General features: G+C 42.5%; 1 protein-coding gene across 1 annotated transcript in view; it reads right to left on the reverse strand.

The window, feature by feature from the left end:
• Positions 1–1,387: 1,387 nt before the first annotated feature.
• The window catches only part of LOC126194420 (toll-like receptor 2), a 50,678-nt gene continuing 37,367 nt past the window's right edge, over positions 1,388–14,698 (reverse strand). Inside the window, exon 3 of the mRNA XM_049932768.1 lies at positions 1,388–1,669. Within this exon, the coding sequence (XP_049788725.1) occupies positions 1,388–1,669 (282 nt within the window). The remainder of the gene's footprint in view (positions 1,670–14,698) is intronic.

Raw genomic sequence — 14,698 nt, forward strand, 5'->3', positions numbered from 1 at the left:
GCCCGCAGTTGGCAACGAAACGCAGGAAGAAGAAGTTTTTCAGATCGACCACGGCCTCTCAGACCGGAAATTGTAAGTAATCTATTAGTCTTTATCCTCTCTCGTTTCTATTACCAAGCGCATATTCTCCTGTAACCTTTTCTTCTGCTCCCTTCCCTGTAACTGCATTCAAATCCCCATCACTATTAAATTTTCATCTTCCTTTATGTACTGAATTACCCGTTCAATATCCTCGTATATTTTCTCTATGTCTTCATCCTCTGGTTGTGACGTTGGTATGTATACCTGATCTACTGTTGTCGGTCTGCTGTCGATTCTGATGGGAACAGCCCTATCACTGAACAGTTCATAGTAACTCACACTCTGCCCTACCTCCCTATTCATAACGAATCCTACTCCCATTATACTATTTTCTGCAGCTGTTGATGTTACCCTATACTCTAAATTACCGCACACTACAGAAGTAGAATAAGACACACTCTCTCTCACTGTTCACATCTTAGTTCAAGCACATTCATCCTGAGACTGGCGCCACCCCTTCACGTTAGGACCTTCTGGAGTATATATTTTTAAAAACTAGCCAATCAGAGACAATAAAGGACAACGTTTGTTTATAAGGGCGTGCTCTGGGTAGCCAATGGTAGTGGAAAAAAAGGATTCCTCAGTCGTTTCATATGATCGACCATGCAACCATCACGGGGTCACGGCGCAATTTGTGCCGCCATGTTGAGTTTATCTCGTGTTGCACAACTGCTCACTACATCAAATTGTGTACACACACGCACGCACGCGCGCGCGCACACACACACACACACACACACACACACACACACACACACACACACAAATGTGCGCCATATACCCACCATATTTAAGGATCCAGATTATTGGACAAACTCTTTACAGAGAGCGAAATGTAACTGAGAATGCCAGAAGACTACCGCCCACGTTTAATACAACCTCATGTTGCAACAGAATGAAGCTCAGTATCAGAAACCACATTGCAGATGGTTATAACTGAGTGATCATATTGCCCTATGTGCACAATGATAAACCACATAAAATATATTATAATATTTAATTGTAATATCGATGTATGACAGCATGTACTGATTAACGCCAACACAGTATCAATTTTGGCGGCTGGCTAATAAACCTTGTGGCCCCGATACATGTCTGCATCAATATCAGAGATGGGTATTGAAGCATCATATGCACAGGACAAAGGAGGTTAGAATAAATGAGAGATGGCGTTGTCTATGCTGAGCACAGACGTCAGTTGAAGCCTGTCCACGAACTTGGTATGTCATAAAAGTCTGTTTCTTCGTTATAGCTATGAGTACAGTCAAAGCCTGCATATAGTTCTGTGAGATAATTGATAACCCCATCATGCTTGAGCCAAATCATCATTCTCCTTCAGCTGGTCGCTGCCGACACTCCTACAAGAGGGGGTGGAGGAGGGGGCGGCGTGGGTGGAGGCCAGGGTGGCACGCAGCTGCTTCCACTTGGCCTCCTGGGCCCGCGGCAGTGCCGGCCACTCCAGGTAGGTGCGCGTGTCCATCAGGTAGAGGAGGTGCGTGGCCAGCTGCCCTCGCTCCAGCCTCTCCAGCTCCAGGAGCACCAGCTGCGACATCTTATGCGACGCCAGGTCCAGCTCCCAGCGGCACCACTGAATCAGACAGACACCCACATTGTGACACTTTTCCTCCACCAGAGCCATAAAAACGTACACGAAACGGAGGGCATCAGTAATACACTGAGGCGACGAAAGTCACGAGATAGCGATATGCACTATTCAGATGGTGGCAGTAACGTATACACAAGATATAAAAGCGCAGTCCGTTGGCAGAGCTGCGGTTTGCACTCAGGTGATTCATGTGAAAAAGTTTGTGACATCATTATGGCCAACTATCACTTCCAGCACCAATTGTCCATCCTCTGCGGGTCTTCCTGCATTTCGCTAAAATTTTCTAGTGTTGTGGCATCTCTGTATACGATAGCATCATCCACGAACAGCCTCACGGAACTTCTGATGTCATCTGTTTGTTCATTTATAAATAATATGCAAATTAACGGTCCAATAAACAATCCCTTCAGGCATGCCCAAAGTTACTTCTATGTCTGAAGATTTCTCTCCGCTGACAGTGGTACGCTATATTCTGTTTGCTACAGACTCCTCAGTCCAGTCACACAAATGGTCTGATATACCGTTCGCTCGTGTTTTGTTCCTTAGGCGGCAGTGCAGAACTGTTTCGAGGATATTCCAGAAGTCAAGAAACACAGCAGCAACCTGAATACCAGTATCTACTGCTTTGTGAGCCTCGTGGACAAACAAGTAAGCTGGGTTCACGGGCTCGATACTTTCGGAAATCTTGTTGATCCCTGAAGAGATTTTCGGTCTCCAGAGAGGTCAAAATACGCAAGCATAAAAAAGTTCGAAAATTATACAAAAGACTGACGTCAGAGATACAGGCCTATAGTTTTCTTCACCTGTTCGATGTCCCTTCGCTTTTTTTCCACTTAGTGGGAATGCTCCGTTCTTGTAAGATATACGGTGCACTGCAGCTTCGAAATCTCTAGTGTCTGAACATGGGTAGAAATTTCACGTCGATAAACTGAGTTGGCCTCTCTTTTAACCATAATATACTGTAGATCCGTCAAACAAAAAGGTGTGCAAAGTAGTTGGAAAGAAAGCACAGGTCACACGCATCAAGAACGGTAGCAGAACTCAAACTACAGCCCAGTGCCTTTGACATCTATCTGTTGCAGAATCTTAGAACATATTCCGAACTCAGCTGTAATGGACTTTCTTGAACAGGATGACTTCCTCCATGCCAACAAGCTTATATTTCGGTAACATTCGTCATACAAATCCAAACTTGTACTTTTCTCACACAATATCCTGAACGTTAAGCATCGACGTAGTCAGGTAGACGCAGTACGTCTTGAATCCAGAAAAGCATTTTACTTGTTACCATACCAACAATTATTAATGAAAGTATAGTCATATGGGGTATCAAACGAACTTTGATACTGGATTGAGGATTCCTTGAGAGGGAGGACGCAACAAACGCTTTATCTCGAATGTAGAGTCATCATTGTATGTAGAGATAACTTCAGGCGTGGTCAAGGGAAGTGTACTGAGACCCTTGCTGCTCACGTCTTATATTAATGATCTGGAAGACATTATTAATGGTAACTTCAGAGTTGTTGCAGATGACGCAGTTATTTACAGTTAGGTATGATGGGGAAAAAAATATTAACCTGTATCTTGATAAGATTTCAAAGCTGTTTTAAATGTTCAGGAATGTCAAACTGGGCACTTCACAAAAAGGAAAAAAAAAGTGATATCCGATGACCGAAATTTCAATAAATCTCAATTGGTATGGCGCAGAGGTGGACCCAATGTGTTACGTCTGGAGTAGGGTGGATTCAATGCGTTAGATCTGGGATAAGGCGCAGAGATGGCTCCACCTGCCTTATACCTTACGGCCAACTGATTCTGCTCAAATTTGGCAGGTCGCATGTGTATGACCTAAAACGAAGATATTTGGGCGCACAACCCCTCCCCCCTCCCGTTTTTGTGAAAATCACCGCTAAAGGTTATGATGAACAATCGACCCAAACTTGGCGGGATCGATAGATAATTGTAAATAGAGCATTTTTCATCGTCAAGTATGGGGTCCGCAAACACATACTTTTCCAGAAATCGAGGCAAGAAACTTTTACAACTGCCGCTTATTTAGCCACATGGAAACCGCTTTTCGGAGAGAACGCCGATGGCGCAACTGTTAAGGTAACTAGCTGCGCAGCGGAGAACCCGTGTTCGAATCTGGAGGAGACTGTACGGTTTTCATTTTTTTAAATTGTAGTTTTTCGCATTAGAATTCGTAGGGATAGGAGGGTTAATAAGGTATGCAACTCAACACGGAATAAAAGTAGTAATAAGGCAGGCAATATAATTTCCCAAACGACGTGAATTAGTACAGAATTAAATTTTTAAGCCTTGTCACATGAAAACATCTCCGAGTAAGAGTGCTGCGAATTCCTCACGAGAGACCACAGATAGCCAGCCGCGCGAAGCTGGTTTACAGCGAGGCACGGGACAGAATGCACGAGGGGAGAGTTACGTTGTCCCGGTTGCCTGTTCGTCATATCATAGTTGTGAACCTCGAAGAGTGAGGGTGTCCAGCACGAACCTAATAGAACTCAATAGGAAAGAGTTGTTTTCCGGCATTAGGATGCCGCGAACCTCGAGGATACATGTAATGATTTTTCATCGTTAATCCGTTGAATAAATAAAATATGTTTTGTGAAAGAATTCAGTGATCCTCCGTAATTAACACATGACATGTACTGTATGTAAATTGTAGTAATTAGATTTTCTGTTTATGCCGTAGTCATTGTTTGTTGTGTCATATCTTTCAACTGCATAATCTGAATTATGGAGAATTTAAACTCTTCGAGCAGCGCTGAAATATATAATTGAGAGCCTTAGAGGGTCTATACAGGGGCGATGTACTTGAGGACAATGTTATGGAAATGGAGGAGGATGTAGACGAGGATGAGATGGGAGATACGATACTACGTGAAGAGTTTGACAGAGCACTGAAGGACCTGAGTCGAAACAAGGCTCCGAGAGTAGACAACATTCCATTAGAACTACTGACGGCCTTGGGAGAGCCAGTCCTGACAAAACTCTACCATCTGGTGAGCAAGATGTATGAGACAGGCGAAATACCCTCAGACTTCAAATAGCTTATAATAATTCCAATCCCAAAGAAAGCAGGTGCTGACAGATGTGAAAATTACCGAACAATCAGGTTAGTAAGTCACGGCTGCAAAATACTAACGCGAATTCTTCACAGACGAATGGAAAAACTGGTAGAAGCCGACCTCGGGGAAGATCAGTTTGGATTCCGTAGAAATATTCGAACACGTGAGGCAAAACTGACTCTACGACTTATCTTAGAAGCTAGATTAACGAAAGGCATACCTACGTTTCTAGCATTTGTAGACTTAGAGAAAGCTTTTGACAATGTTGACTGGAATACTCTCTTTCAAATTCTGAAGGTGGCAGGGGTAAAATACAGGGAGCGAAAGGCTATTTACAATTTGTACAGAAACCAGATGGCAGTTATAAGAGTCGAGGGACACGAAAGGGAATCAGTGGTTGGGAAGGGGGTGAGACAGGGTTGTAGCCTATCCCCGATGTTATTCAATCTGTATATTGAGCAAGCAGAGAAGGAAACAAAAGAAAAATTCGGAGTAGGTATTAAAATCCATGGAGAAGAAATAAAAACTTTGAGGTTCGCCGAAAACATTGTAATTCTGTCAGAGACAGCAAAGGACTTGGAAGAGCAGTTGAACGGAATGGACAGTGTCATGAAAGGAGGGTATAAGATGAACATCAACAAAAGCAAAACAAGGATAAAAGAATGTAGTCGAATTAAGTCAGGTGATGCTGAGGGAATTAGGTTAGGAAATGAGACACTTAAAGTAGTAAAGGAGTTTTGCTATTTGGGGAGCAAAATAACAGATGATGGTCGAAGTAGAGAGGATATAAAATGTAGACTGGCAATGGCGAGAAAGCGTTTCTGAAGAAGAGAAATTTGTTAACATCGAGTATAGATTTAAGTGTCAGGAAGTCGTTTCTGAAAGTATTTGTGTGGAGCGTAGCCATGTATGGAAGTGAAACATGGCCGATAACTAGTTTGGACAAGAAGAGAATAGAAGCTTTCGAAATGTGGTGCTACAGAAGAATGCTGAAGATTGGATGGGTAGATCATATAACTAATGAGGAGGTATTGAATAGGATTGGGAAGAAGAGAAGTTTCTGGCACAAATTGACAAGAAGTAGGGACCGGTTAGTAGGACATGTTCTGAGGCATCAAGGGATCACAAATTTAGTATTGGAGGGCAGCGTGGAGGGTAAAAATCGTAGAGGGAGACCAAGAGATGAATATACTAAACAGATTCAGAAGGGTGTAGGAGATGAAGCAGCTTGCACAGGATAGAGTAGCACGGAGAGCTGCATCAAACCAGTCTCAGGACTGAAGACAACAACAACAACAACACCAGAAGCAGGCGGTTCTGTTTCCCGGCTTTCCAGATTGATAGGAGCGGCTATCGTTGAGCGATTTTTGGAGCAGACGAACGAAATGCCTTTTTTTGATACTGAATAACTATACCATGAAGGCGGAGCAGAAGGTGATCAGTGGAAGTTGCCGCCACTAGTGAATCGCAAAATGGTCATAACACTTTGGAAATGTCCACGTCGCAAGCAATATGTGCTTCATGTGTTCACGATGAGTAATACGAAACGACTACTGTGCGACTGAAATACGGCGCCATACCCCTTGAATTAAAAGTAAAGGCGGTGGCGCTAGCCAGGAATCATCCAAATTGCAACCTACAAACACTGAAAAAGAATGGAGCAGCAACAGCCCTGAAAAGAAAGAAGGACCTAAAACTGTGGAAAAAGATACCGTTAAAGAAGGGGTAAGATACGACAAATACCAGGGGATAAATATGTCGACATACGACTGATTCGTCGAATCTGGTCGTTGTAACGAGAATGTAACAACGATAATACTCCACGAGTGGGCTACAGGTGCAGCGCTTCAGTATACGACCAACAAGGATTTTACGTTTACTGCATCATTACCCTGGGCAAGAAATTTCAAATCGGAATATAATTCGTCAACGACACCTCATTAAAGACGTCTCCCACAAGGAGGTAGAAAATATAGCGGCTCTTTTCCGCACGCAAAAGACTTCACTTGTAAACAGTTTTAATTGTGATTACGTGATCATCACCGATCAAACAGGATGCGAATATCGGGCGAACATTCGACGTACGTTATCGCATAAGGGAGAAAAAGGAACCCTTGTCGCTGCTGGTAGTAAAAAAAAAAAAAAAAAAAAAAAAAAAAAAAAAAAAAAAAAAAAAAAAAAAAAAAAACCTAACAAATTCGTACAAGGCGCAATATGCCATCACAGCCTCCATAAAAGTGTTGCCTAAGGGTTCCCTGTATTTTCAAGAAACGAATGTTACATTTAGTGGCTCTGAGCACTATGGGACTTAACTTCTGAGGTCATCAGTCGTTACATTTAGTCCTCGGGTTATAGAAGAGGTCAATCGCTTAACTGACCAGTTGAGAAATGTTCACATTACTTGCTCCAAAGCCGGGAAATTGACAAATTCAATTTACGGACCATACGTTGCTGATAACAAGTTTTCTCCAATATTGGATTCCTGGGGTAGACAAACTAATATTCTAATGTATGACACCATGTTTATAGATGACGAGGGTCAACCGACGAGGCACGGTAAAACCGTCAAACTGCATACCTGTGTGCCACCCGTGTGATGTTTATTTCTGTCGCCAGGTTAAAAACTTTATTTCGAGGCTTCAGAATTGGAGTGTGCTTCTGGAAACTCAGCGGTAATCGCACAACCGCACGGATGCACTACCGTAACTATTTACAGCATAATTCATAACCAATTTTCAGCACAGATTTTTCAGGCGATGATATCGTACACGTGGTATGCATCAAAATTAATTACCGAAAAAGACATATTTTTAAATGTAAACCAAGTTTGTCTTTCGCTTACTCTTCGGAAGGAACAGTGTAAATGTCTAAAGATTGTATTAGATGTTCTTCGTGCAGCGAGTATATTTGTTTACAATGTTTATATGACAAGTACCATCCATCTAGTTGTTCGAAGAAAAGTGAGGACACGTAACATTGACTGGAAGAGCCATTGTAAAGTGACCAGCAGTAACATTTTAGTTGTTTGCTATCCCAATAGGTTTGAGAAATCTTTTTTATGGATTTACTTACCTTATTAACCCTCCTATTTCTATCAATTGAGATATGGAAAAACACGAACGAGAAGAATAACATCCGGTAGGTTTTCTCGAGATTCGAACCCGGGTTCTCTAGTTCTCAGCCCGTTACCTTGACCGTTGCGCTATCGGCGACAAGGCGTAAAAGTTTAATTCCTTACTAATCTACGTCGTTTGGGAAATCATTTTGCCTAACTTAATACTATTATTACTTCATGTTGAGTTGTGTACCTTATTAACACTCCTATCCCTACGAATTCTGATACGAAAAACTACAATTTAAAGAAATGAAAACCGTACGGTTTAATCGAGGTTTGACAGTGGTTCTCCGCTTCCCAGCTAGTTACCTTGGCCGTTGCGCTATCGGCGCTCTCCCCAAAAAACATTTACCATGTGGGTAAATAAGCGGCAGTTGTAAAAGTTACTTTCCTCGATTTCTGGAAAAACATGCATTTGTGGACCCATACCTACTGATGAAAAGTGCTGTATTTATAATTATCTATCGATCCCGCCAAGTTTGAGTCGATTGTTCGTCATAAACTTTAGGGGTGATTTTCTCAAAAACGGGAGGGTGTTGAGCTAAAATACCTTAGAGTCCTTAGTTTTGGGCTGTACGCAAGCGACCTGCCAAATCTGAGCCGAATCGGTTGGCCATGTCTGAGGTCTTCCCCTTGTGAGACACGGTCGAGTGGTATCCACGACACACACACGCACACACTCCCACTCAGACACACCTCCGTACATATACAAAACAGCGCAACCGGGCTGGTTGTTTACAATTCGATAAATCAGTTCCTCGAACAGTGTTTCCATCCGTTACATACAGCTTGGATCTATAGAGTATATCAGAAGTTTTTGACAGCTGTGTTCACCAGTTTTCTGTGTTATCAACATACGAAAAAGTGAAAATGGATGTCCCATTTGTTAGAAGGTCATAAAGTGAAATTTTAGATGTGCTGACTGAGATTGCAACTGACTCCAACTCACCACAACCCATGTGTTTTATTGTAAGATGGAAATGAGCGTTTGGCGTCATTGGCAGGGAGGCCCCTTGTGGGGAAGGTCCGGCCGCCTTGGTGCAGGTCTTATTACATTCGACGCCACAATGAGCGACCTGCGCGACGGATGGGGATGAAATGACAATGAAGACAACACAACATCCACTCCCTGAGCGGAGAAAAATCTCCAACCCAGCCGGGAATCGAACCCGAGTCCGTAGGATGGCAATCCGTCACCCTGACCACTTTTTTTTATAGTTCTTATTTTGTTCTATATTGTTAGTAGAATTTGTTCGTGGCGGACGTCCGATGACATCCATTCAGGTTCTTTGTTGATCCGTTCACTCAGTTTCTTATTACAGAGGGTAGCTAACCCTCTGACCGAGCACGCTGAGCTACCGTGCCGGCAACCGACTGAGTCTGTGATTCAGAAGAATGATCAAGGACACATAACACCCAGTTCCCTGCCGGGAATCGAACCAGTGCCCCCTGTGTGGTAGGCGGTAACGCTACCGCTACGCTAAGGAGGCAGACGACCACTCAGCAATCGGGGCGGACTGTTTGTTTTATTGTGTATAAGGGGTGACTTAAATAGCTAGCACTGTGTTGACAGAAGTCTTCCTCGGTAAACGTTTAGAAAAAGAAGACGAAAAAGAAGAAGCTGTGCTCGTGCAAACTCTGGGGAATTCGAATCACTGTTGGATTCTAAAGAAACTAAAGTACACCTGATAGGATAACGGATAAGAAAAAAATGTATTCCTGTATAAAATCCTCACTGATTATTGTATATACATTTACACACAGAATATGGAGAAACCCTGGATATACAAGATGTCTGCATTTACTGTAAATACTAATCGAAAGTGGTCACACATTGGTATATTAACAGAAAATGATGTATTCAAAGGTGTTTACTACGTTAGGAGATATATGAATGATCTGTTCATAAACCTCCGAACCAATCGTGGTCCTGCGTAGAAAAAGTGTGTTATATTGTATCAACCTGTGGTGGACTGTACATATGAAACTTGTTATTCCGTAGATCTTAAGAAAAAATATCATAAACTGCTACTGTTCCCACAAATATTGTTGTTCCACAGGTCTCAAGAAAAAGAAGCAGTGTATGAAATTGGCTTAAATCAGTCTCCATTAAACAGATTGCTTCTTTGAGTGCAGTTAATGTGGAAAACTGAAGAGTGGAAGAGATTGTGGTCAAGAAAATCGGAATGGGAACAACTGCCATGAAGGAAATGTATAAACAGGTGCACGGAAAAGACATTGCCAATGTGCAAACAAGGCTTACAATTAAGTTTAAACACAGTATATGGAAAATATACGAATGGTGAATACAAGATATCTGAATTAACTGTAGATACTAATGGATGGTGATAAAATGTTGGTGTATGTCCCAAAAATACTTACTGCTTCAGAGGATGTGAGGAAAAAATCTTTTTATATTTCTCCATTTACCATTTGGATCTCCTTAAAACCTGAAGGAAATAGCAGGCAAAATAAAAATTCCTGAATACTCTCGGTACTGGTACGCATAGTGTATGCAGTCTCTTTAGCATATTTGTTATATCTTCTGAATGTTTCACCCATAAAACATGGTATTAGTGTGACATATAGCTATACACCTTAGTTTGCTTGATACTTTCAACAAGAAAGACGTTGACGTTAAGTAGACACAGTTTGCATTACAGTAGAGATAAACGGTCACAAATCCTATGGTGGAGATAGCAGAATGTGCTGTATAATAATATCTGCCTAAAGAATGTAGCTGTTCGTTAAAGTGAGACACTGAACATCAACATTATACACTCCTGGAAATTGAAATAAGAACACCGTGAATTCATTGTCCCAGGAAGGGGAAACTTTATTGACACATTCCTGGGGTCAGATACATCACATGATCACACTGACAGAACCACAGGCACATAGACACAGGCAACAGAGCATGCACAATGTCGGCACTAGTACAGTGTATATCCACCTTTCGCAGCAATGCAGGCTGCTATTCTCCCATGGAGACGATCGTAGAGATGCTGGATGTAGTCCTGTGGAACGGCTTGCCATGCCATTTCCACCTGGCGCCTCAGTTGGACCAGCGTTCGTGCTGGACGTGCAGACCGCGTGAGACGACGCTTCATCCAGTCCCAAACATGCTCAATGGGGGACAGATCCGGAGATCTTGCTGGCCAGGGTAGTTGACTTACACCTTCTAGAGCACGTTGGGTGGCACGGGATACATGCGGACGTGCATTGTCCTGTTGGAACAGCAAGTTCCCTTGCCGGTCTAGGAATGGTAGAACGATGGGTTCGATGACGGTTTGGATGTACCGTGCACTATTCAGTGTCCCCTCGAAGATCACCAGTGGTGTACGGCCAGTGTAGGAGATCGCTCCCCACACCATGATGCCGGGTGTTGGCCCTGTATGCCTCGGTCGTATGCAGTCCTGATTGTGGCGCTCACCGCACGGCGCCAAACACGCATACGACCATCATTGGCACCAAGGCAGAAGCGACTCTCATCGCTGAAGACGACACGTCTCCATTCATCCCTCCATTCACGCCTGTCGCGACACCACTGGAGGCGGGCTGCACGATGTTGGGGCGTGAGCGGAAGACGGCCTAACGGTGTGCGGGACCGTAGCCCAGCTTCATGGAGACGGTTGCGAATGGTCCTCGCCGATACCCCAGGAGCAACAGTGTCCCTAATTTGCTGGGAAGTGGCGGTGCGGTCCCCTACGGCACTGCGTAGGATCCTACGGTCTTGGCGTGCATCCGTGCGTCGCTGCGGTCCGGTCCCAGGTCGACGGGCACGTGCACCTTCCGCCGACCACTGGCGACAACATCGATGTACTGTGGAGACCTCACGCCCCACGTGTTGAGCAATTCGGCGGTACGTCCACCCGGCCTCCCGCATGCCCACTATACGCCCTCGCTCAAAGTCCGTCAACTGCACATACGGTTCACGTCCACGCTGTCGCGGCATGCTACCAGTGTTAAAGACTGCGATGGAGCTCCGTATGCCACGGCAAACTGGCTGCCACTGACGGCGGCGGTGCACAAATGCTGCGCAGCTAGCGCCATTCGACGGCCAACACCGCGGTTCCTGGTGTGTCCGCTGTGCCGTGCGTGTGATCATTGCTTGTACAGCCCTCTCGCAGTGTCCGGAGCAAGTATGGTGGGTCTGACACACCGGTGTCAATGTGTTCTTTTTTCCATTTCCAGGAGTGTATATCAAGACAGATAATACCTAGATAGGTCAACTCTTAATATGATAGCTATGATTACAATGTGATCTTAACACTTCCTTTAAAAAACTGACCAACGTTAAAGTTATACTATGAAAAATCCGATTCCATTACCAAACAAACCCTCCGAACGTAAGAATAATAACTTGTTGCTTACGCTCATATGTCAGAATCCGATACAGTTTCCACTTTAGTAATATTACATTCATTTATATATAGTCTTATTAAAAGCAATACACTGAGAAAATAACCGAAATTACACCACATATCTATGCTTTAATAGAGGAGTGAAGAAACTTTCTAAGTTATACATCAAATTACATGCTGCAGAGGTCGAATAAACAATGTAAGCACAAGTTACAGTATAGGAGGAAGATGATTCCACATATCTACAACTTAATACAGGAGTGATGGAACATTCAAAATTACACATCAATTTCCGCATTGCCTGTACTGAGTGAACTACGTAAACACCAGCTGTCAAACAAGATTACAGTATAGGTGGGGAATCACACCACATATTTGTACTTTAATAAACATATGAAACTAAAATTTCCTCCTCCATATTCAATAAAAGTGTGCGAGAGAACTTCTTTCTTTTTCTTCTTCTTTTGTAATACATCGGATTTCGCATGATTAGTTTCAGAAGTGGCTGGATGGCTTTCTTATCACCACCCTGTTACGATTCCCCCCCCCCCCCCCCCATGTGGGTTAATGGAAGGTTTATAAATGTTTGCGAATCATGTGATTGAGGCAGGACTTGTATATCAGCCCAGTATTCTTCTCGTGAAATAGGCAAAACCGCCTAAAACAACATCCAGACTGGCCAGTACACCAACCCTTTTCGTAATCTGATAGACGGATTTAATCTGCGGCCAATGCAACTCCCCATCTTAGAGCTGTGCTTTACATGCAGGGCTCTCCGGTCAGGTAAAAGGATATGACAAAATTTGATAGCAGCAAACTACTAAGATGTGAAAATTATGCATTCGAAAAGACTTTCTTATCGGGTCAAATTCGTATAGACAAAAATTGCTGTTGCGTAAATTTTTACCATTTAAGTGTGGGACACAACTTGAATTGATAGATTTTTTCTGAAACCTAGTCTACATTAACGCTTTCTTGTTGCTACTGGCTCAATACAAGACTCTTTGGAGATGGTTCACTCATTATTAAATGACTTGCTACTACAGTCATTACAATAAAAATCTAATAGAATGTCTACAAAAACTCATATTTAATGAGTGTAAATATGTCGCCTATGTATTTTCTGCTTCATTATACCACATATTTCAAAGATTTAGCTATCGTAAAAAGCATTTATCATATATTCTTTCATTCTCGTTATCATGGAGCTGTGGATTTCTAGGGGATATTTTAATGATAGAGTTCCTGAGTAAAAGAAATGATAGTTCCGCCTTGACACCATGTCTCATGGAGATGACCTTGGAGAATTAAACTTGTAGATAAATTAAGCACCAATAATAACCGTCTTTAACATTACTCAGCTGCCTTTCTCTAATTTTTCTCAAAAAACTCGTGTTAGTTCTGTTAAAACAGAATCAAAGTTATCCATACATTATACTGACTTGAATAGTTGGCATTACATTGTATTGAGTGGGTTGTACTGTTCGCTTGGCAGTGATATCTCATACTAAGAACACACCGAGTCTTTCGTGAGTATACATCACTAAATTTCCTCCTTATGTAGGTGTTTTGGAAGGTGGAGTAACGCTTTGTGTACAAAATCACACACATACAGCTTGCAGTATAAGTATTACAAACATATGATTACAGATCTCTGGATCAAAATCAAGAAAAAACTCGAAAATAGAGTGCGACTTTGCAGTGTATACAACTTTATGAAGTAATGATGCAGTACAGCTGTTAAAATACAATATAATTCGCAGGGGGGTTATTTCACTTTACTAAATGTACAAGCATTTATCTCCTCCTTAAGTGAGTGTTTTGGGGTGGAGGGTAACTGTGTGTGTACAAAATACACACAGGTTATTATTTTTTTATTTTACGCGTCTAGTTCTGTAGGGCCAAATTGATGAGTAAAGCTCCATTGCCATGAAACGTGTCAGTACATGAAGTTACAACAGAAAAGTAATAACAGATAAAATAAAATGTTTATGACTGCTAAAAAGACGTCAAGCTATGTTTATGTAAATTCAATCAACAATATAACACAGCAGTCAACTGAATTTTTCAAGGAACTCATCGGCAGAATAGAGCGAGAGATCCACGAGGAAACACTTCAGTTTAGATTTGAAAGCGCGTGGATTACTGGTAAGATTTTTGAGTTCTTGTGGTATGTTACTGAAAATAGATGCAGCAGAACACTGCAGGCCTTCTTGCTCAAGAGTCGAGGAAGTGCGATCCAAAGGCAGATTGGATTTCTTCTTAGTATTAACTGAGTGAAAGCTGCTCATTCTCGGGAATAAGCTGATATTGTTAACAAGAAACGACAGTAAAGAATATACACTGAAGACCCAAAGAAACTGGTACATCTGTCTAACTGTCTAATATCGTGTAGGATCCCCGAGAGCATGTAGAAGTGCCGCAGCATGATGTGGCATGAACC

This window comes from Schistocerca nitens, chromosome 1 (genome assembly GCF_023898315.1).
Source record: "Schistocerca nitens isolate TAMUIC-IGC-003100 chromosome 1, iqSchNite1.1, whole genome shotgun sequence".
Classification (NCBI taxonomy): Eukaryota; Metazoa; Arthropoda; class Insecta; order Orthoptera; family Acrididae; genus Schistocerca; species Schistocerca nitens.